At 46.9% G+C, this 23306-nt stretch overlaps 1 protein-coding gene across 1 annotated transcript; it reads left to right on the top strand.

The window, feature by feature from the left end:
* Nucleotides 1-4344: 4344 nt before the first annotated feature.
* Nucleotides 4345-5337, top strand: LOC120393773 (GTPase IMAP family member 7-like). The gene has a single exon (XM_039518268.1). The coding sequence runs from the start codon at nucleotides 4345-4347 to the stop codon at nucleotides 5335-5337; it is 993 nt and encodes a 330-aa protein (XP_039374202.1).
* Nucleotides 5338-23306: the final 17969 nt, after the last annotated feature.

Below are 23306 nucleotides of genomic sequence, written 5' to 3'. Positions count from 1 at the left end.
GTGGAGAGAGTTGCATCTCAACCCTAAAGAAAGGTAAACATAAATAAATCTGCCTATTTTTCCCCCAATTAAAGCCCTCTAGTGCCTGGAGCTACTGGATCAGGTAAGAGAATCCTTATCATGGGAATGAATCTAAAATATACAGTGTCCATGTCTCTGTTCCCCGTTCCCCAGTCTCCATTCCCACTTCCTCCTTTGTAGCAGCCCCAAACATACATGCAGTGCACGCCCCTACTCACACCCCTAACTACTTATGGTCATGTTCCACTCTGGAGAGCCATGAGTCTGGGGTCTTCATCCCACTTCTTTTGTATCCCATGGAGAGGTAAGAAATGAGTGCTCTGGCCAATGCCAGGCTTTTCTTTGGCTTTTCGTGTTTCTTATGCCTCCTCCTCCCTGCCCTCCGAGCCCTCCTTGCCCATCATAACTGGATGCTTTACCTTGCCTTGAGATAGGAGTTGGGGAAGTCTTAAAATGTCCACTTGTATATTATCCCCCCACCATGACCAGTAATGCTTTAACTGTTCTTATCTGTTCCCAATATACTAACAAACCCATCTGGCCAGGCTAGGGTTGCTAACTCGGTCGGACCAGACAAACTGGACACCATTGCCGGAAATGGCATCCGGTCCATCTGGTCTGACCAAGTTAGCAACCCTAGGCTAGGCCAAAGCAACATACAAAGTGTCTTTGTTCACACATATTAGTATAATATATATGAGTATCAAAAAGTCAAACTCAAAATTCTATCTCAGGCTGATGAAAAGTCTATATATTAGCAATTGCTATTCTATGCCTTCTTTATGTCTGCATTCTAAGCATTTTGCAATAATTGCATTTAAAAAAAAACAAACCAAATATATCAAAGTGTGATCCAGGAAATAAAACTGAAGGAGAAACCGGTAAGAAAATAACATTTCTCCTCTGCTGTCCGTATTTCTGCACAAATTGTCAGTTCAGATTTTTCTGAAATGAAATTGAGAGTCACTAGCATTAGGAGTTTGATCCATGCTCCAGAAATATTTCCTCTCATTCAGCAGGTTTGCACAGGCTTCAGTAGTACCCACTCCCCCAGGTTGGCCTCTTTGCTCAGCAGCCAGGGCAGATGCAATTGCTTTAAAAACAAGAGAAGTTGTTGCTAGGTCACCTGGCTGGGTGCTGTGGGGTTCTAACTAGGATTGGTCGAAAAGTTTCCATCAAAGCTGGGTTCTTGGTGAAAAAAATGGGTTTTCTACTAAACAAAACTTTTCATGAGAAGTCCATGGAAAATTTGGACTTTTCACGAGAAAACCAAAAAGTTGTCTTTTGGCCAATGGATTTAGGCTGAATACTCTTTTGTTTTTTTATGAGCATTTGAAATTTTCTGTCCAAAAAAACCCATTTTCTGACCAGCTCTATTTCTGACAGTACAGAAGGGATTTTGGTGTTTGGGTTAAAGAAATATATTTACATTTTAGATACAATACGGTTTGAAAGATAAAGGTTTGATACTGTTGGTGTGTGTTCAGCTGCCTCTTCAAATCTCTGCCAATGCACCTCAATCCTGACCTGCAATAGACCCTGATGTTTCAGTCCCAGTTCTCTCCTGAACAAAGACTAACAATCAAGCCAAATCATGCAGTGGTTTTGTGATGTGGGAAATTGTTTTCTGTGTACAAGGAGGAACCAAAGTAAGCTCACTGAAGAGCAGTCCTTACACTGGAAATGATCATAGTTCACACTGTACGTGGCTAAACATTTTCTCCCTCAATCCCATGCCTTTGAGGGTTGCAGTCAGTCCCCCAATTGCCTTTAACTCCCCCCGAATTTTAAATAATTCTTTTCCAGTTTTCTCAGTGTTTTCCTAATTCCCCGTATCCTGTCCCTGCATTTCTTCTGATTTTGCAAAGAGACAATTTTTCCCAGGCTGCACTGCCAGCTCCACAGACAATCTCGGCTTCTTGGCATGGTAGGAATGATGGGTCGTGACATACTCCATCCCTCCACCAATCTTGCTGGTCTGAGGACTGTCAGGCCGATGTGGACACAGATTCAGTGGGACTCTGCAGCTCTTCCCTGATCAAGAGTGAGGGACTCACATGTGGGCAAGCCAGCTGATCTCCTGCATCTTAGCTCCCTTCCTCCAATGAGCCTTCCATCGATCCTACTCCCCTTTTCTCCCCCATGCAGAGGCCAGGGCAGTTACTGCTGACCCAATGCAGCCCAATACCACAGGGAGAGAGGACCCGGAAGGGGAGTTTTAATGAAATCACCAAGAGCCATTTTCTCCTTCTCCCAGGCCAGGTGCCCTCGGTGGCTGTTCTTCACCGTGACAGGCCCATCCTCCCCAGCTGGCAGCTCCACTTAGCACCGGTCAGCCAGAGTGGCTTTCCCTGGGCTGCTCACCCATTCAGTGTCCTGGGCTGTTACCCAGCTGCTGAACGGCCTCACTGTCTGGAACAGTCAGGAAGGCACCATTTCCCCTGGTGTAACTCCCCCTAGCTGAGGGCCAGGTAGGCTCCATGCGAGGGGAAGAGCCGAGGGGATGCTATGGCCATTGCCGAGACAGGGCTTCTCTCTGGGATCCCATTGCTCCTCTGCTGCTGTGCAGACCAGCTCCCCATGGAGGTCCTAAGGGCTACATGCCATGGAGAAGGTGGGATTTGGCTTGTAGTGAGGCGGCCTGGCTCCCAGCTGCCCCAGAGAGGGACAAGCCCCTCTGGATACCAAAGTGGGCGGAGCCACTGGAGCCTGTGCCCGCCCCCCAGAGGTCAAAGCACAGGACAGGAAGTATAAAAGCCCAACCCCAGGGCAGGGCTCAGAAGCTGGCTGGTCCCCCGGAGAAGCCAGACGCTGGTGGCCTTGCTCCCGCTGGGGAGACTCCTGCAGTGTGTGACCACCCCAAGGACTGTCCATATCAGTCAAGGCCTGATGCTGGTCAGACCCCAGAGAAGCTGGTAAGCCTACCTCAGGGAAGCGGCCCAGAGTAGCTGCCAAGCCTACCACTTGCCGAGTACCATGAGGAGCCCATGGTGCTAGATCCCTGTGGAGGACGCCGACCAGACGCAGGTACTGCTAGAGGGGGAGGTCGGAAGTAGCTTGGGGGCAGCCGACTCTAGTCTGGCTGTGGCACACCCAGAGCCGATGTCGGTGTGTTGCGGCCAGGATCCCCACTGACACAGCAGCAGGTCGCCTTTCGCTGTCAGGGCCCCGGCTGGGATGCAGTGGAGTGGGCGGGCCTGTGTCCTCCCTGCCACCCCACTCACGGGTGGTAGTCTCCCCCTCTCCTAGATGATCAGAAGTCTGGGTTTTGTTCTTGAACAGTTTGCTCAGCCCCTTCCTGAGAGCCTGAGCCCTGGACTGTTTCCTGCCCACCAGGCCAACTCCCCGACTCACCGGACCTAAGAAGTGAGGTGGCCTGGCTCCCAACTGAAGCCATCTAGATGGCTCTAAAGCCAGGCAATGCAGGTCTATGGCATTTATTCCCCCAGGTGAATTCATCAGCTCCCCTAACTGAGAGTGACAAGAGCTGCCATTGTGGGCATGGTGCATGTTCTCCATCTACTTCTACTGTCTGTCCCTCTCCTGCAGTGTTTTCTTCCTCTCCTCCCCTCTTTTCCTTCACTGCTTTCCCTCTTCACTCCCGTTTTCCTTCTCCTGCTCCCCAGGCTTCACTCTTTTCCCTTTCATCCATCTGTCCCAATTATTTGTCCCACTCCCCTTTTCAGCTTTTTTCTATTCCATTCTTTCTCTCCCTAGTCTCTTTCCTTTCTCTTTTTACCTCATCGCCCCAAAAAATAAAGCAGGGGCTTATTTGTAGTGGTGCTGAGCACCCAAATCTCCAGCTGAAGTCAGGGGGATCTGGGTGTGCTTCACTTCTCTGGAAGTCAGGTCCAAATTAAACCCGTTGGGCATCTTCCACTAAACAGAGAGCCCATTCTTTGGCCTGCCCTGGGCGCTTTCTGCTGCTCCCACCTTCCTGGACTGGCCCCTGGTGACTGCTGCTCCTCTCTGCATGTAGTAAAGCCAAGGCTGGACAGGGAGCTAATAAAATCTGGTGGCAACACCACACCGTGAGCAGTGATTCCAAAATAGAACATAAGGATCCAGACCAGTTTCCCTCCCAGAAACACCTGATCCCTGCGCTGGCCCCCTCCAGCCCAAAGCCTGCTGGGTGCTTAGAACTCACTCACATCTGAGCCAAGGTCTCCAAAGGTGACAGGCTGTCAGTGCCAATCCCTCACTTTGCTGCTCCGCTCCAACATGCAAAATGTTTCCATGCCAGTTAACTAAGGCCATACAACAGTTATAATTACAGAACAGGAAATCCCCCAATGCACCCATTGTTACTTTATTATCTTTACCATGACATTGTCAAACTTACTTCTTCCAGGCCCAAGAGCTGCCAGAGAGTACACTGAGAAATCTGAACTACGGATTGTTCTTGTTGGTAAAACTGGAGCTGGGAAAAGTGCAACTGGAAACACCATCCTCGGTGAGAAAATATTTGCATCTAAAATCGCAGCACAGTCAGTAACAAAGAAATGTACTATAGGGAAAAGAGATTGGAATGGCACGGACATTGCAGTCATTGATACTCCTGGTCTTTTTGACACAGAAATTTCTTTAAAAGAAACTATGAAAGAAATAGGGCGTTGTGTGGTAGTCTCCTCCCCAGGACCCCATGCTATAGTTCTGGTGATGCAGTTGGGTCGTTTCACTGAAGAAGAGAAAAAAACAATTAAAAGAATACAAGAAATTTTTGGGGAAAAGGCTTTGGAGTACATGATCTTCTTGTTCACCAGAAAAGATGACTTAGATGGTAAGCCTTTACATGATTATCTTAAAAGTTTAAAGGACAAAGATCTTCAGAGATTGATGGAAAAGTGCAGGAATCGATGCTGTGCTTTCAACAACAAGGCAGAAGGACAGGAGCAGGAAGCCCAGATTTCAGAGCTGATTGAAATGACTGATAAGATGGTGCAAAAGAAAGGAGGCTCACATTATACTAATAACATGTATAAATACGCTCACATGAAACTTCAAGAAAAAATCGAGATACTCAGAGAAACCGTTAAGGAAAAGATGGAAAGAAAAGAAAGAGAACATGATGAGGAATGTAAAAATATAGATAAGGAACTAAAGGAGGAAGGCTCACATGATGAAACCACTCTGAAACAGAAGACCCAACAGAAGGAGGCCCTAGGAGAAAAACTGGAAAAAGATTTAGAGGAAATAAATAACAGCTACCAGGAAGAGCTATGTAAACTCAGGGAACAAGCTGATGCTTCTATAATAGAAGCCATTTTAATAGAATTCACACACATATTTTCAAAAATCAAATGCTGGTTTGGATAAGGTTTGACTTACTATAATTTCCCCTTCTCTTGTCACTTTGCCAGTTTCTCAATAGTCATAAATGGAGTTTCAGTGCTTTGTAACAATTTAACCTCCTAATTTTTTCTGTCTTGAAGTTTATATTTGTATCCGCTTCTTAGTCAGGCTTATACTTTCATACCCTACAGCGGATGCATACACAACATGAGTAAATGAAGCTATTCATTTTTTGTTCTTTATTAACATTGTGTGCTGGTTCCAGCTACAATTAAAAATTCCAGCTACAGTTATTTGATCTCTTCTGAACTATGAGTTGGAATAAGCTTGGGTTGATGTAATATATTAATTGTGACTAATATTGTTGTCAATATTACAAAGTTACTTCTGTTCAGAAATCATTTATGGAAATCAGAATCTGTTCATAAAAATAACCATTCATAATTATTCACTGATCAGTTTGGATGAACAGCTGGCTGTTCACAAGCAGTTCATTCTGACTAATCAGTATTCAGTATTTGTAATTACGACTGGCCACCCAAGTCACATGGTATTGTTTATGCTTCTGGATTAAAATTTTGTAAACAAGAGAACAATGAATGATGCATGATGTGGATTTTCAGACCAATAATATGAAAATTCGTGAAACCTTCAAGGTTTGCAAATACTTTTCTACATTCAAATCAGCACTTCTGTTCACTAAACTATTTGTGACTAAATGCTTTAGAAATAGTCACAGTCCTACCACATCTACCTATAGATATAGCCTAACTATAATTATGTAATGAACTTCACCTATATTTTCCAGCTTCGCTTCTGATTTGCTGTGAAATGTCATGTGATAATTTCCATTAATTATGACTGATGCTATGAAAATAAATTCTATTTATATTTAATCATATGTCAGCATTTGGGTTATAGAATTTTAGGACCTTACACAGTTTTATGCTGAATTTTAAGACACATTAACTCAGATATCATTTATGTAGCCAATTAGTTAATTTTCTCATCCATTTATGATTGTGCTATGTAATGTTATGGTCAATTTATTTGCTATTTCATATACACTCAATGTATGCTAAATCAATTTAAATGGTAGAATTACAGAAGTGTACGACTATGTATTTACAAGTAATGAATGTGTACTAGATATATAAATAAAGAATGACTAAAATGCATGGCCTGCTGGCTGAAACTCATAAGATTTCATCTTAACCATACTAAGCCATACACTTAAGAATGCTTGACATGAGTGGTTGACCAGTGAATAACCCTATGCCCCAAAGGTCCCAAGATTACTGTAAAGATGTGCCAATAGATGATTGTAATATATCACAATGTATTGTCTGAGACTATGAAAGACATGATTGCATCATCTTTGAATGTATCTCTTGACCACAGGGTAAATGTCATGCATAGATGTGTTGCAGCAGGCTAGTATATCTGGCTCAATGAGGCAGGGTTATGGAGTCCCAAACTGGCAGGGAAAATGGGCTGAGAGGTAATTTCAGCACATCAGGTGACAGTCTTAAGGGTGGTCTCTGTGGCTGAATGCATCACACATGGGTAATTGTAACTTTACTTATCGTTTTAATAAGACTTGTAGTACATATAACATTTTGTACTTGTGATTGTGTCTGTGGCCATTATCCTTGGACTTGAGAATTGAGAGCCTCCACATTTGATAAAAGCTCCAGAGACAATTTTACTCTGAAGTGGAAACTGTAGCAACCAGAGCCAAATCCCTGGTGGTATAATACAGCATCACTAAATTCACTTTAAATAAAGTAAAAGGCTACATTTACTATGGAGCAGTTATTGACTCCTTATAGTTAAAATTAGTATTTGCTTTCCTTTATAAATGAGTGAAGGGATTCTCCCTTCTACTACAGCCCCTGGATGCTTTTGTGGAAGCGCACAGGGTCATAAAGTCCTCTTTGTGGGGTCAAGGAGAATTTTTCTTTGAGTGTTTGTCCACATAGACTCCAGTAGGTGTGTGTCTGTCTCTCATGTGCATGAGCCCAGAATCTTTTGACTAGCCATGTCCATTGGGGATGTGCAAAAACCTTTCCTTCCTACCCCCTGGGGCTGTGAGACTGAGTTACCATAGTGTACCACTGCTTCCCTGTAGCCTCCTTAGAAGAGCTTTGGAGTGTTAAGAAATTAAGCACCTGGATACTTTTGAAAATCCATCTACATAGCTGTTTGCATCTATAGTCACCTCAAGACCTTTGACTGAGGCCGTTGTGGCTAGATTTTCCTTTTTGAAAAATGACACTTCCAGACTTCCAGTGCTCCACTTCTGAAGCACTTGGAGGAGAGGAAGGTGATCAGGAACAGTCAACATGGATTCACCAAGGGCAAGTCATGCCTGACCAACCTGATTGCCTTCTATGATGCGAAAACTGGCTCTGTGGATATGGGGAAAGAGGTGGGTATAATATATCTTAACTTTACCAAACCTTTTGATATCGTCTCCCATAGTATTTGTGCCAGCAAGTTAAAGAAGTATGGGCTGGATGAATGGACTATAAGGTGGATAGAAAGCTGGTTAAATCATCAGGCTCATCAAGTAGTAATCAATGGATCGATGTCAAGTTGGTAGCTGGTATCAAGCGAAGTGCCCCAAGGGTCGGTCCTAGGCCTGGTTTAGTTCAACATCTTTATTAATGATCTGGACGATGGGATGAATTGCACCCTCAGCAAGTTCGCAGATGACACTATGCTGCGGGGAAAGGTAGATAAGCTGGATGATAGGAATAGGGTACAGAGTGACCTAGGCAAATGGGAAGATTGGGCCAAAAGAAATCTTATGAGATTCAACAAGGATAAGTGCAGAGTCCTGCACTTAGGATGTAAGGATCCCATGCACTGCTACAGACTAGGGACCTACTGGCTAAGCAGCAGTTCTTTAGAAAAGGATATGGGATTACAGTGGATGAGAAGCTAGATATAAGTCAGCAGTGATCCCTTGTTGTCAACAAGGCAACAGCTTTCTAGGCTGTATTATTAGGAGCATTGACAGCAGATCGAGGGAAGTGATTCCCCTCTATTTGGCACTGGTGAGGCCATATCTGGAGTATTGTATCCACTTTTGGGCCCCCCACTGCAGAAAGGATGTGGACAAATTGGAGACAGTCCAGTAGAGGGCAACAAAAATTATTAGGGGGCTGGGGAACATGACTTACAAGGAGAGATTGAGGGAACTGGGGATATTCAGTCTGCAGAAGAGAAGAATGAGAGGGGATTTGATAGCTGCTTTCAACTACCTGAAAGGGGGTTCCAAAGAGGATGGAACTCGGCTGTTCTCAGTGGTGGCAGATGACAGAACACAAGGAGCAATGGCCTCAAGTTGCAGTGGGGGAGGTTTAGGTTGGATATTAGGAAACACTATTTCACTAGGAGGGTGGTGAAGCACTGGAATGGGTTACCTAGGGAGGTGGTGGAATCTCCTTCCTTAGAGGTTTTTCAGGCCTGGCTTGACAAAGCCCTGGCTGGGATGATTTAGTTGGGGATTGGTCCTGCTTTGAGCAGGGGATTGGACTAGCTGACCTCCTGAGTTCCCTTCCAACCCTCATCTTCTATGATTCTATGATCTAAGTCACTCTGGCCTTGCAATGCTGCATGGTGCAATGCCAAAATACCTCTATAAATCTGTCACAGTGCATAAAACCCTGAGCACAGGCGCAAAGAAGGAAACAGTGGGCTGAGGTGAATACTAGGGACAAGGCAAAACAAGAGATCTGGCAGTGGGTGGAGGCAGTCCGCAAGCATAGACTCTCATGCAGATTTGGTGGATTGGGTGGTGAGTGGTAGTATCTTATTTATGCTCATTGTATTATCATTGATCTGCCCTTTCTTGAATATGGTCTTAGAAACATTGGGCTAGAAGGGATCTGGAGAGATCATCTAGTGCATTCCCCCATGTTGAGAAAGGACCAAGTAAGCCTAGACCCACTGTGATGGATGTACCAGGCCCTTTGAGGCCCCCTGTTGGAGACCTCAGGGTTCCTAACACACCCTGTCCTAGAAAAGGAGCAGTGAACGTGAGTCCTCCAGACCTACCTAGAATAGCTGCTTCCCTGGAGCCTATGAGAACACAGCAAGCTCAGTTAAAATGAACTGCCTAGGATCAGAAGGGATCAGATAGAAGGAATATCCAGGCAAAGGACTGGGAGAAACTCTGTACAAATTGGGAACAGACACAGAATCCAAGGTAATGGGTGAAGATGATGGGAAGAATGGGCAGCAGTCCAGGGAATGCAGCAGCAGCAGCTGTTAAAGAAAGCAACATGTGGCTGCTATTTGTAAGATCCCTGGGTTGGGATCCAGAGTAGTGGATGCCCTGAGTCCCCCCACTGGCCCTGAGGAGGGAACAAGTTTTGTTTTGGAGCCCAAGCACAGGGCTGGAATTTTAACAGGGACTGAGGACTCTGAAGTGGGCCAACAATTAGGTTGACTTTGTTACCTCAAAAGGAGACTGAACTTGAAGAAGTTGTGTGGGAAGACTTTGGCAAACCAGTAAAGTGCTTAAAACCACTATGGCTTATTGTTAAAAAGCAACCTAGTCAGCAAGCTGTAAATTGATCATTCAGCAAACTCAGCTCGGCCAAGACAGGAGGGAAGGAGGTTTGGGGTGCCATGGAAAGGAAAGCTTGACCCTGTGTCCTTCCTGATAAGAATTGTGTTGAAGTTGTTGATACATGCATTTTAAAAAGAGCAGGAATGTTTATTGAGGTCTCAGACCTGCAGACTCTGGAAAACCCACAGCTGGTTAATCAATAGTCAGAAGGAACCTCTTGCTTGAAACTGTTTACTTAACAAGCAACAAAGTTACTTAACAAGGTTTCTTTAAGGGACATGTCATTCTATGACTAATGTATAAATAAGGGGAAAAAGCTTGAGATAGATGGACTTGTTTGGGGACTCTTTTCGACTCTCCCTCTGGATACATCTTGCGGTCCCCACTGGCAGACGGAAGATTTGGCCACCGGAAGCCTGCCGCTGTGTCACTCGAGAGCCACACTCAGCTTTGGTAATTATCAAGGGTTGGGGGTGTTTTACTAACTTGTTGCAAAATGCTTTACTAACTTGTTGCGGACGTGTGTAAGTTCTTGAGACTAATAAAGTTTAGCTTTAAGTGAAAGCACTTGTGTTGTCCTGTTGTGCCAGCCATCTATCGGTCGGATGGCCGTGTCTCTCCTGATTTATTCCTGACACCTGCTTGCACAGAGTAAAGTTACCAAGAGCTTTGGGTTGAAAGAACCCCAGGTAACAAAGTGACCTGGCTGGAAAACTGGGGTAATAAGAATTGATAAGGCAAAGAGTCTCCAGGGAGAAGGCCCTGGGAGCATTGCTGCATACCGGGGCAGGCATGGACTTAAAGGTAGCCCAGAAGAGTATGAGGACTTAGTCCAGAGATAGGGCTAAAGACATTAACAAAGGCACAGCTTCCTGTCACAGCTTCCTGTCAACTTCAATGGGCCACTTCCTACTCCAGTCTGCATCCCATCTAACAGCCACCCGACAGCTAGGGAATGTCACCTTTGGGGTTCCCAGCCTTTGTTCCTGCCACCAGGTGCTGAATCTCTCTGGCTTGCCAACAGAAGGCAGGCTCACATCCAGTCCTCCCCAGGAGCTCCCAGGGTATGTTCACCTTCCTGACTGATCAGGCCCAGACTGACTGTCTAGCTGGTTTGAAACCCCACTTCCAGTCTGAGCATGCTCGGCAAGGGCTAAGGGGTGTGGCCTTCTTAGCCCATAACTGTTCCTTAATCCCCTCCTGGACAATGAGGTGTCTATAAACCCCATCGCACACCCTCTCCCTGAGGTCCCTTTTGGGGGTCGGGGTGCCTTTTTGCAATTCTTCTCCCCCAAAGAAATCCACTTTCTTATTGTCCTTCCTGGCCTAGTGAAGGATTCAAAACTATACAGCTCTAACGAGAGGTACCATCTCATGATCCTGTGGTTGGTGCCCTTCGTAGTGTTCAGCCAGCACAGCGGGGCATAGGCCATCACCAGCTTGAAGGAGTTCCTTCACAGGTAACACTTCAGCACATCCACAACCCATTTTATGGCTGGGGCTTCCTTCTTGATGGCTGAATAGGAAGTATCCTGTGGAAACATCTTCCTGTTGAGATATGGAATGGAGTGTTCCTCACCACTGATATTTTGAGAGAATATTTGTAGCCAGTTGTTCTCTTTTCAGCAGTCCCAACCCGATTATTGGGGGTGGGACCAGTGGGGCTTTTGGGGGTTTCTGGGTGCCCACACTCCATTTATCCACGCTGAATAGTCAATTTGGCAGCCCCCTTTTTTCCTGTCACTGGTGCCTGCCATCCATGCCTGCTCCTAGGAACAATCCATAAATGGAAGGTCTTGGCAGAAATGGCCAACTGCCCACTGGAGAAACAGACCTTTCAGGGGGCTCCCCCTCTCCCTTCTTGCCATCTGGGTTTGTTCAGGGGACTCCATTCTCATACTGGACAGCAGCCAGGAATTTTCATATGTCCAGACCCCTATGCCCATGACCAGATCCAGGCTGCTGTTGGGTCATGATTTGGGTCCTATGACCAGTCCCCAAAGTGCACATCATCCGTAGCAGTCTTGTCCCCTGGAACTCAATGCCTGTGATCTTCAGATTCCTGGTGTGGGTGGCCACATCCAGGGTACCTTTGGTGGCTAAGAAGTCATCAGTCAGCTTGACAGCCTATGCTAACGTTCTGAGCCAGTGTCAGATCACACAGTCCCTACTTCCTGTGGGGAATATCTGGGTGTATTATTCCGGAGACACCTGTTCTGCTACCTGCTCCCCAATCTGCCTCTCTGGTTGCAACCACCACCAACAATGTTCTTTGAGGCACTGGGCCATGGCCCAGGGTCAAGCACCCATGGGGAATCTTTCTTTCTTGGCGAAAATGTTAGTGGTGGGTTTCAGGTATGATGTCAAATGCATCCAGGATAGTAACTTTAACCTGGAGTAGTCCTGCACCTCTTTGGGGTCAATGCCCTGAGAAGTGATCTGGGTTAGGTCTGTCAGGTATAGGGCCAGAAAGATGGCCCAATGATCTGGTGGCCATCCTGCTACTCTCATTACTCTCTCAAAGATGAACAAAAATGCCTCCATGGCATCTCTAGGGCCCATCTTTATCAACTTCACCAGGGGATTACTTGTAGCCATGGTATAGGGTTTTTCTGTCCCTGGGCTGACGTTGGCCCCCTTTGGTTAGAGTGGGTGGCCATCTGTTGTTCGTCTTGTTGCACAGCCAACTCCCCTATGAGCTGCTGTTGTTGGGCAGCCTGCGGTTGGTGGTGGATGGCCATCTGCTGGAACAACAGCTGATGTTGTAGCTGCTGTTGTGTCGTTTTTCATGCAGCTTGTCCATTTCAGCAGCTTGTCCATCTCCATATTGCTTCCCCGCCCTCAAGTACTTTTACCTTTGTGGGCTTTTCCCTCTTTCTTCTCTCCCTCTTCTGTTTTTGCTTTTCCTAGGTCTTCCAGCAGACCTGGGTCACATTGCTCACATTCTTCACCAGGTGTGACTGGGGTTGGTGCAGGGGCTCCTGCCAACTGGTCATAGTTCAATTTGTGACAGTTCTGCCTAGTGCCTCAATTTGGTTGGCGGCAACAGTTCAATGTGGCAGCAATCCCACCTAATGGCTATCGTCTCTGTGGTGGCAATCCCACTTAGTAGTCACTGCTCAAGCAAGGATAGGGGAACCCAGGCCCACCCTATTCCACCACATTCTGACCCAGGAGTCTATGAAGTTGACTCAGCTGCTCATCTGGCTCCTTATGGTGTCCAGCCTCCCATCAGCTTCCCTGGGCCACCTCCTACTTCTATCTGCATCCCATCTAGTTGCCCCCTGACCCTTGGGATCATCACCTTCAGGACTTCCAGTCTTCATTCTTGCTGCCAGGTGCTGAATCTCTCTAGCTAACCAGCCCGAGGCAGGTTCAGATCCAGTCCTCCCCGGCAGTTACCAGGTTATGTCCTCTCTGGCTGGTCAGCCCCAGACTGAGCTGCCTGGCTGGCTTTTAAACCCCACCTCCTGTCCAAGCATGCTCTGCAAGGGCTAAGGAGTGGAGCCTACTTAGTCCATAAGTGTTCCTTAAACCCCTTCCGGCCAGTAAAGGGTCTATATACCCAATTACAGATGGAGATCTACAACCTCCCTCGGAAGCCTATTCCAGTTATTAACTATACTTATAGTTAAAAAGTTATTCCTAGTATCTAATCTAAATCTTCCTTGCCAGAGAGTAAACTGATTACTTGTTGTGCTGCCTACAGTGGACTTGGAGAACAATTCATCATCTTGCTTTACATAACAGCTTCCTAATGTATTTGAAAACTGTTATCAGGTTCTCCCCAAAGAGACCCAGATATCAATTTTCAAATTGTTAATTTCTGTTATCAAAAGCCTGGTGATCAACAGTTTAGCATGCATAGGCAACAACCTTCTGATTAAAAGAGTTGAGGAAAAAATACGGGTCATCTATTTTGGATCTGGTTTTGACCAACAGGGATTAATTAGTTGTGGACATGAAGGTGGTCGGGAAATTGGGAGGCAGTGTTCATGATCTGATAGAATTCAAGATCTGATGGAAAGGAGGACATGAGCGAAAGAAAGACACCAGACTTCAGAAAAGCAGATTTCCACCAACTCAGAGAAATAGAAGGCAAGGTCCCATGGAAAGGCCAATTAGGAAGAAAAGGAGTCAAAGAGGGTAGGCAGTTCCTAAAATGATGTAATTCTGATTTCTGGAGGCTCAACATCAAACTATTCCAACACAGAGGAAAGATAAGAAGAGTGACAGGAAGCCAATGTGGCTTCACAAACAGCTTTTTAGCTATCTCAGATCCAAAAGGGATATATACAGGAAATGGAAGGAGGGGCACAGCACCAAAGAAGTGTATATATGGGAACAGCGTGAGCGTGTAGGGACAAAATCAGGAAAGCCAAGGCAAAGAATGAGTTACAGTTGGCAAGGAGTGTTAGAGACAACAAGAAGGTTCTACATACATGTCAGACAAAAAAGAGAGATCAAGCACAGAGTGGTTCTGCTGCACACTGGAGAAGGTGAGCTGGTAACAGAAGATGATAGAAAAGCAGAGCCGCTCGCTGCCTACTTTGCTTCAGACTTCTCACAAAAAATAACATGTGACTGGACAACTAGTGAAGTTACCATAGATAAGTGGAAGGGATGCAGACAGGGATAAGTAAAGAACATGTCAGATCTTCTGACCAATTTGAATGAATTGAAATAATAGAATATCAGGGTTGGAAGGGACCCTCAGGGCTGAAGATCTGAACAGTTCAGTCTCCACAGAAACACAGTGAGAAGAAATAGAGCATTCCCATAAGCTATCCAGTCAGCTAACTGATTAACCATTGTATAGATTATAGACTGTTCCTCCAGTCAGGGCAGCTGCTTTATAAATGCTGTATGCCCTGTGTGAGTAGGGAGAAGCTGAGTCCAGGAGCAGAAAGCAGGCTGTTGTTGGAAGAGACATCAGGAGGTCATCTAGTCCAACCTCCTGCTCAAAGAAGGCCCAACCCCAACTAAATCATCCCAGCCAGGGCTTTAAGATTCCACCACCTCCCTAGGTAACCCATTCCAGTGCTTCACTGGGCTGTTGTCCCTAACTCTGAAGCATTTTGCAGCAGGGTTTTTTTGGTTTCATTTAACCAGTTAACCGTTTTACCCGAGGTCTCTCCAAGGGGTCAGTGCAGGGCAGCAGGGCCTGGGCTCCTGCTGGGGCTATGGGCCTGGGTTCCCATCAGCCAGACAGGGTGGAGGCTGCTCCAAGCAGCCTGCCTGCCACTGACTGGGCTGTGACCACTCCAGTGTGGCTGTGGCTGGGGTCCTGCCCGCCCGCTGGGGCTGGGGCTGATCCAGCCTCCACGGGCCACTGCAGTCAGGGCCCCACTGGCTGGCCTGCTGCAGCTGGAATCCTGCTGACCAGCCTGCCATAGCCAGGCCTGATCTGGTCTGGCGCAGCTGGCCGACCGGCTGGGTTAACTGGTAAGGTGAAGTTAACCGGTTAACCGGCAAGCATAGTGGTAAGGCTAGTGCTTACCAGTTAACTGGTCACATGGTTAACCTTCTACATCCCTAATCTAAAGGTAACTGTTGATCTATGCCAAGGGTTACAGCCTACCTAATTACACTTATGTTAGCTTATGCTTCAGCCTATGTTTTACAGGATATAGCTGAATGCAATTAAAGCAGCTAAATATAATGAAGGTAAGGCAGAGAGTATAGTAAAGGCAAGCCAGCCTTATTGGCTATATACTTGTCTGAGATTGTAAGAGACAGGGCAGGAACACAGAGTTAGCAAGATCCCCAAAGGAATCTTTCATTGTCATAAACAGTTAGTTAAGGGTTAAGGTTTTTTTCTACCTGTAAAGGGTTAACAAGCAGTACCTGTGAACACCTGACCAGAGGACCAATCAGGGACAAGAGATTTTCAAATCTCTGTGGAGGGAAGCCTTTGTCTGTGTTCTTTGTTAGAGCTCTTTTTTTTGGATCTAAAAGAGGCCAGTCATGGCTCCAAGTTCTCCCAGAGTAGTTCCTACTATTTAATAGTAAGTATTAATTAGAAAGGCGGATTAGTCTTATACTTTGATTTCTACATTTGCAATTGTGTGTTTGCTGAAGGAAATGCTTTGTTCCTGTTTGCTGTTACTTTGCTTTTACTGAGAAAGAAAGGGGGAGGGGGAATTCTCTCCAGGTTTATAGGTTAGACTCTGTGTATTGTTCCACCTTGGTATTACAGAGACAAGTTACTTTGCTTTTTATTCTTTAATAAATTCTTTTCTTTTTTTTGGACTTGGTTAATTCCTTCTCTTGTGGAAATTCAGGGGAAGGGGAGGGGGGAAAAGTGAGTTCCTCCTAAGGTTAATTCACAAAGTTGAATCAGTGTGTATCTCTCTTAAGCACTAGGAGAGGGGAGGGGGGAAATGGTTTGTTTCCCTTTGTGTTTGATTCAAGGAGTTGGAATCAGGTATCTCTCCTAGGAAAAGGGAGGGGGGAGGAAGCAGGGGGGAATGGTTTATTTCTCCTGGGTGTAAGAACTCCATGGATTTGGGGCTCTTGGGATCCCCAAGGATTTTGGGGCAGGACTGTGTCCCAATACACGTACATTATTGAGTGGTGGCAGCGAGAACCAGCTCTAAACTAGGATTTTAGTTTAGGGGAGTCCATGCAGGTCCCCATCTTGTGAACGCTAAAGTTCAAAGTGGGGGTGAGACCTATGACATTCATGAAAAGGCAAAACTGACATTTTGGAACCCTGGTGATTCAGAATCTTATTCACAGCCCCCAAAATATCCCCAAATGTGCTCTGTAACACTTTGTTCCTCCATTATTAGGAGACCACTTCCCTTATTCCAGTCACTGACTAGTACTGATTTTAAGGGCTCAACAGAGACTGAAGAGGCTGTTGATGAGAACGGGGTTTGTACTGTGTGGAGTAGTGTGATGGCCGAGGGGGGATGGGGAAAGGAAGCAATTTAGAGAGCAGCAACGACCTTTGTATGGAGCAGAAAGCACTGAATGGAAAAATCATGCAGGAGCAAACTCTTCTCTAGAATGGTTTAGTCATTTCCAAATACTTGTTGGGTTGCCTGATTGAGCAGCAGGTGGGCTGGGACTGCTGCTTATTATTCGGCTCATAACCATTAGTAATACTTTGCGGTCCCCTGTCTGTCTACATCCACCTGTTTTTTCATCTTTGAGTGTGAGGTCTTCTGAGCAGGGCTCCTTTCTGCTCTGTGTTTATACAGTGCTGTGATCCCAGACTTGGGTCCTGTGATGGGGTGTGCATGTCCACACTGGGACTGCAGGGGTTAATTCCTCTCTGCTGGGCATACTCCGGCTGGAGGCCGGCTATAAAAGGGAGTAACCCAGTTCATTTGGGTCTGACCACCGGAGAGGAAAGAAGTGTGCTGCAGGCTCCTGTTGAAGGACCACCAGAACTTCACTATGCTGCGTCGAGACAAATGGCAGCAGCCCACAACCCCCAGGTTGTGGGCACCACAGAGGGAGGAGGGACCATAAGACCACAAGATGTGGAGAAGCATGGAGGAAGTAACTCAGGAGTTTTTGTGGGAAGGTGGTTGGAGCGCCGGGCATCTAGGCCTACCATTGAAGCAAGTCACCCGCCCGCATGAGCCAAGGGGTTTAAGCCCCCATCTCAAACTGAGAACTGGGGAGGTGCCATCCAGAAGACTGCAGAGTGACCTGCCTCCTAGTCAAGGGGAAAATGGGTCCACAGAGGAGACCAGCTGGCCCAGCCATGGAAGGGTGGGACAGGGGAAGTGCTATGAGTGTGGCCATGAAAGGCATTTCCATCACCACTGACCTTTCATGGATTGCAGTTATGGTCAAGCATTAGCGCAGGCTCCCAGGCATGCTGGACAAGTCCTGCCAAACTCCGGTTAACCCTATGACTGCATTGAATCTTTATTGAGGTGGCAGGAAAGAACCATCCCGATGTGTAGGAAGAATAGTAAATATGGCACGCGACCAGCTTGGCTTAACAGTGAAATCCTTGCTGATCTTAAATGCAAAAAAGAAACTTACAAGAAGTGGAAGATTGGACAAATGACCAGGGAGGAGTATAAAAATATTGCTCAGGCATGCAGGATTGAAATCAGGAAGGCCAAATCACACCTGGAGTTGCAGCTAGCGAGAGATGTTAAGAGTAACAAGAAGGGTTTCTTCAGGTATGTTAGCAACAAGAAAAAAGTCAAGGAAAGTGTGGGCCTCTTACTGAATGAGGGAGGCAACCTAGTGACAGAGGATGTGGAAAAAGCTAATGTACTCAATGCTTTTTTTGCCTCTGTCTTCACAAACGAGGTCAGCTCCCAGACTGCTGCACTGGGCAGCACAGTATGGGGAGCAGGTGATCAGCTGTCTGAGGAGAAAGAAGTGGTTCAGGACTATTTAGAAAAGTTGGACGAGCACAAGTCCATGGGGCCGGATGTGCTGCATCCAAGGGTGCTTAAGGAGTTGGCAGATGTGATTGCAGAGCCATTGGCCATTATCTTTGAAAACTCATGGTGAATGGGGGAGGTCCCAGATGACTGGAAAAGGCTACTGTAGTGCCCATCTTTAAAAAAGGGAAGAAGGAAGATCCGTGGAACTACAGGCCAGTCAGCCTCACCTCAGTCCCTGGAAAAATCATAAAGAAGGTCCTCAAGGAATCAAATCTGAAGCACTTACAGGAGAGGAAAGTGATCAGGAACAGTCAGCACGGATTCACCAAGGACAAGTCATGCCTGACTAACCTAATTGCCTTCTGTGAGGAGATAACTGGGTCTGTGGATGAGGGGAAAGCAGTGGATGTGTTATTCCTTGACTTTAGCAAAGCTTTTGATACGGTCTCCCACAGTATTCTTGCCATTAAGTTAAAGAAGTATGGGCTGGATGATTGGACTATAAAGTGGAGAGAAAGCTGGCTAGATCGTCGGGCTCAGCAGGTAGTGATCAACGGCTCCATGTTTAGTTGGCAGCCGGTTTCAAGTGGAGTGCCCCAAGTGTCGGTCCTGGGGCCAGTTTTGTTCAATATCTTCATTAATGATCTGGAGAATGGTGTGGACTCCACTCTCATCAAGTCTGCAGATAACACTAAACTGGGAGGAGTGGGAGATATGCTGGAGGGTAGGGATAGGATACAGAGGGACCTAGACAAATTAGAGGACTGGGCCAAAAGAAACCTGATGAAGTTCAACAAGGACAAATGCAGAGTCCTGCACTTAGAATCCCATTCACTGTTACAGACTATGGATTGAATGGCTAGGAAGCAGTTCTGCAGAAAAGGACCTAGGGGTTACAGTGGACGAGAAGCTGGATATGAGTCCACAGTGCGCCCTTGTTGCCAAGAAGGCTAACGGCATTTTGGGATGTTTAAGTAGAAGCATTGCCAGCAGATCGAGGGACGTGATCATTCCCCTCTATTCGACATTGGTGAGGCCTCATCTGGAGTACTGTGTCCAGTTTTGGGCCCCACACTACAAGAAGGATGTGGAAAAATTGAAAGAGTCCAGCGGAGGCAACAACAATGATTAGGGTCTGGAGCACATCACTTATGAGGAGAGGCTGAGGGAATTGGGATTGTTTAGCCTGCAGAAGAGAAGAATGAGAGGGGATTTGATAGCTGCTTTCAGCTACCTGAAAGGAGGTTCCAGAGAGGAGGAGTCTAGACTGTTCTCAGTGGTGGCAGGTAACAGAACAAGGAGTGAAGGTCTCAAGTTGCAGTGGGGGAGGTTTAGGTTGGATATTAGGAAAAACTTTTTCACTAGTAGGATGGTGAAGCACTGGAATGGGTTCCCTAGGGAGGTGGTGGAATCTCCTTCCTTAGAGGTTTTTAAGGTCAGGCTTGACAAAGCCCTGGCTGGGATGATTTAGTTGGGGTTGGTCCTGCTTTGAACAAGGGGCTGGACTAGATACCTCCTGAGGTCCCTTCCAACCCTGATATTCTATGATTCTATGACTGATTGACTTGGGCTGTAGCAAGACAGTAGTCCAGGCCAATTTGGTGGCATCCCCTGACCCAGCAGGGCCCCCATACGCCCACAATGCATCTGTAGGGATGTACAGTCTTGTCCAGCTGCATGGGTATGGCTGGCAGCTGAATACCAGGAGGAAGTGTGCCAGGTCAGACTGGCCCCGACGCTGGCCTACACCATGATCTTAGGATGGGACTTGGCTGGCGGGCAGGGGCAACTCCAGGCACCAGCACGCCAAGCGCGTGCTTGGGGCAGCAAGCCGCGGGAGGTGTTCTCCCGATTGCTGCGAGGGCAGCAGGGAGGCTGCCTTCAGTCGCATGCCTGCAGAGGGTCCGCTGGTCCCGCGGCTTTGGCGGACCTCCCTCAGGCTGCCGCCGAATTTGCGGGACTGGGGACCTCCCACAAGCAAGCCACTGAAGGCAGTCTGCCTGCCGTGTTTGGGGCAGCAAAATGCCTAGAGCCACCCCTGCCGGTGGGAGAGGTGTTACAAGATTGTGCAGGACTGCAAAATTGTGCAGCTGTTGAGCACTGTAGGTAGAAAAGGTCTGTCCATTAAAGAGAAGACCCATTGCACAGGAAGGACTGAAGGGTGTGGAAGAAGGCCCTTCTTCTCCTAAACCCAGTACCCCCTGAAGATCCCCCTACAAAGTCTGGTTGACAGGGGCAGCTGAGCATGATTGGCTGGTGCCTGGAGGGGACTTCATGAGGGAACAATTGGAGGAACAAATGCTGACTAAAGCCTGGGACCAGGTGACAAAACACTACCTTGATGGGGGGCACCAAGCAACAAACTCTGTAGGGATCCCATATGAGGTCTGTAAAGGCCACCTATACCTTGTGGTCCAGGAACCCCAGACCCAGGAAGAATTATGGCAGCTATTAGTCCTACAGAGGTACCAGACCAGTGTGTTATCACTGGTTCACTCCGTACTCTGGGCAGGGCACTTGGGGAGGGAGAAAACCCTGCAATGAGTGACCCGAAGTTTCTTCTGGCCTGGCATCCACCATGAAGTGTGGGACTTCTGTGCTGCATATCCAGAATGCCAAAGGGCTGGCCTGATGTGGATACTAAAGGCACTAGTGGTTGTGCTCCCTGGAGCCTGGACCCTTGGAAAAGAGGGAATCTGGCTGTCAATACATACTGGTGGTGGTAGATTACGCAATCTGGTACTCTGAGGTGGTCCCGCTACAAAACGCTACAGCTCCTACCATAGCAGCCAAACTCCTGAAAATCTCCTGGGTGGGACTACCCAGGGACATACTAAGTAATTAATATCTCATCTAAACTGATGCAAGCACTATGTCGATTGCTGGGCACTAAAGACTTCCGTATATCACCCGCAGACTGACTGCTTCATGGAAAGATTTAACAGGGCACTGAGGTCCATGCTTTTGAATTTTGTAGAAGACGACCCACACCACTTGGACAAACTACTGCCAGCCCTGTTATTTGCTGTGCAGGAAGTTTCCCAGGCCCTTACAGGCTTCTCACCCTTTGAACAGCTGTGTGGTCTACAACCCCAGGGAATGCTCAATCTCCTGAAGAAAACCTGAAAGAAGCAGGAGTTATGGGCTATGCGTTCAGTCCCCTACATACTGCAGCTCCAGGACCAACTCCAGAAGCTCAGGGCATTTTCAAGAGAGCTTCCTATGGGCACAGCCGATCCAGGCATGCCAATACAGTCAAGGGGTGAGACACACAATACACAGTTAACCTGTGGAACTCTTTGCCAGAGTTGTTGTGAAGGCCAAAACTTTAACAGGGTTCAAAAAAGAACTAGATAAATTTATGGAGGATAAGTCGATCAATGGCTATTAGCGAGGATGGGCAGGGATGGTTTCTCTAGCCTCTGTTTTACAGAATCTGGTAATGGGCAACAGCTGATGATTACCTGTTCTGTTCATTCTCTCTGGTGCACCGGGCATTGGCCACTGTTGAAAGACAGGATACTGGGCTAGATGGACCTTTCATCTGACTCATTATGGCGGTTCATATGTTCTTATGAAGCTACACACTTTGGAACCCAGAGATAGTGTCCTATTACTGCTACCCTCCATTGAGTCCAAACTGCTCACCATATGGCAAGAGCTGTTTGAAGTAGTGAGAAAAGTAATTAAGATGTGCACTTGCTGGGTAGACAGAAGTCCAGACTTACCACATAAACCTCCTAAAGGCATGGAAAACCCAGCAAGGCTTACTGATCACCCTGTATCAGTCAGAACTTGAACTGGGCCTGCTGTCTGGGGAACTCATTGACCCAACCCCCATAACAATTGGAGTAGAACTAGACCTGGAGCAACAGGAGGAGCTATGACAACTAGTCCCAGCCTTTTCCACTGAGCTGTAGACCCACCCGTAGCAGACTAAACTGGTGAGCCACCACATCACCACCCTTCCAGACCAGAAGGTCGACGATAACCATCGGATGCTGCTGAGGAAGATGGGGGGTTTGGTCCAGAAAGGAGGGATAGCTCAGTGGTTTGAGAATTGGCCTACTAAACTCAGGGTTGTGAGTTCAATCTGTGAGGGGGCCACTTAGGGATCTGGGGCAAAAATTGGTCCTACTAGTGAAGGCAGGGGGCTGGACTCGATGACCTTTCAAGGTCCCTTCCAGTTCTAGGAGATTGGTATATCTCCAATTGCTACCTTTATTTTACCTTTAAAGCACTCCAGATGATGCCGGACATTGGAGTCATAGAGGAATAATGGAGCAAGTGGCAGATCCCCATCATACTGGTCCCAAAACCTGATTCTGCATAGACTTCCAGAAGGTCAATGGCCAATATCATGGTTTTATGCCTACTTCATGGAATCATAGAATAATAGAAGATTAGGGTTGGAAGAGACCTCAGGAGGTCATCTAGTCCAATCCCCTGCTCAGAGAGGACCAACCCCAAACTCAATCATCCCAGCCAGGACTTTCTCAAGATGGGTCTTAAAAACCTCTAAGAAAGGAGAGTCCACCACCTCCCTAGGTAACCTATACCAGTGCTTCACCACCCTCCTAGGGAAAAAGTTTTTCCTAATATCCAACCTAGACCTCCCCTCTGCAACTTGAGACCATTACTCCTTGTTCTGTCATCTGCCACCACTGAGAATAGCTGAGCTCCATCCTCATTGACACCCCACTTCAGGTAGTTGAAAGCAGCTATCAAATCCCCCCTCATTCTTCTCTTCTGCAGACTATATATGCCCAATTTCCTCCGTCTCTCCTTATAAGAAATGTGCCTCAGCCCCATACTCATGCCCTGAGCAGATGAACTACTAGAACAGCTGGGAAACACAGCTTTCATCTTGATGTCAGACCAAACAAAGCGTATTGGCAAATACCCCAGATGCATGCAGCCCATGAGAAGATGGCCTTCCCTACCCCATTTGGGGAATACCACTTCTTCACTATGCCTTTTGGTCTGCATGGGGCGCAGCCACATTACAATGACTTGTGGACAGGCTGCTGCCACCCCACCACTTATAT

This window comes from Mauremys reevesii, unplaced genomic scaffold (genome assembly GCF_016161935.1).
Source record: "Mauremys reevesii isolate NIE-2019 unplaced genomic scaffold, ASM1616193v1 Contig3, whole genome shotgun sequence".
Taxonomy (NCBI): Eukaryota; Metazoa; Chordata; order Testudines; family Geoemydidae; genus Mauremys; species Mauremys reevesii.
The sequence above is the reverse complement of the archived record's forward strand: the minus strand, read 5'-3'. Positions and strand labels throughout refer to the sequence as shown.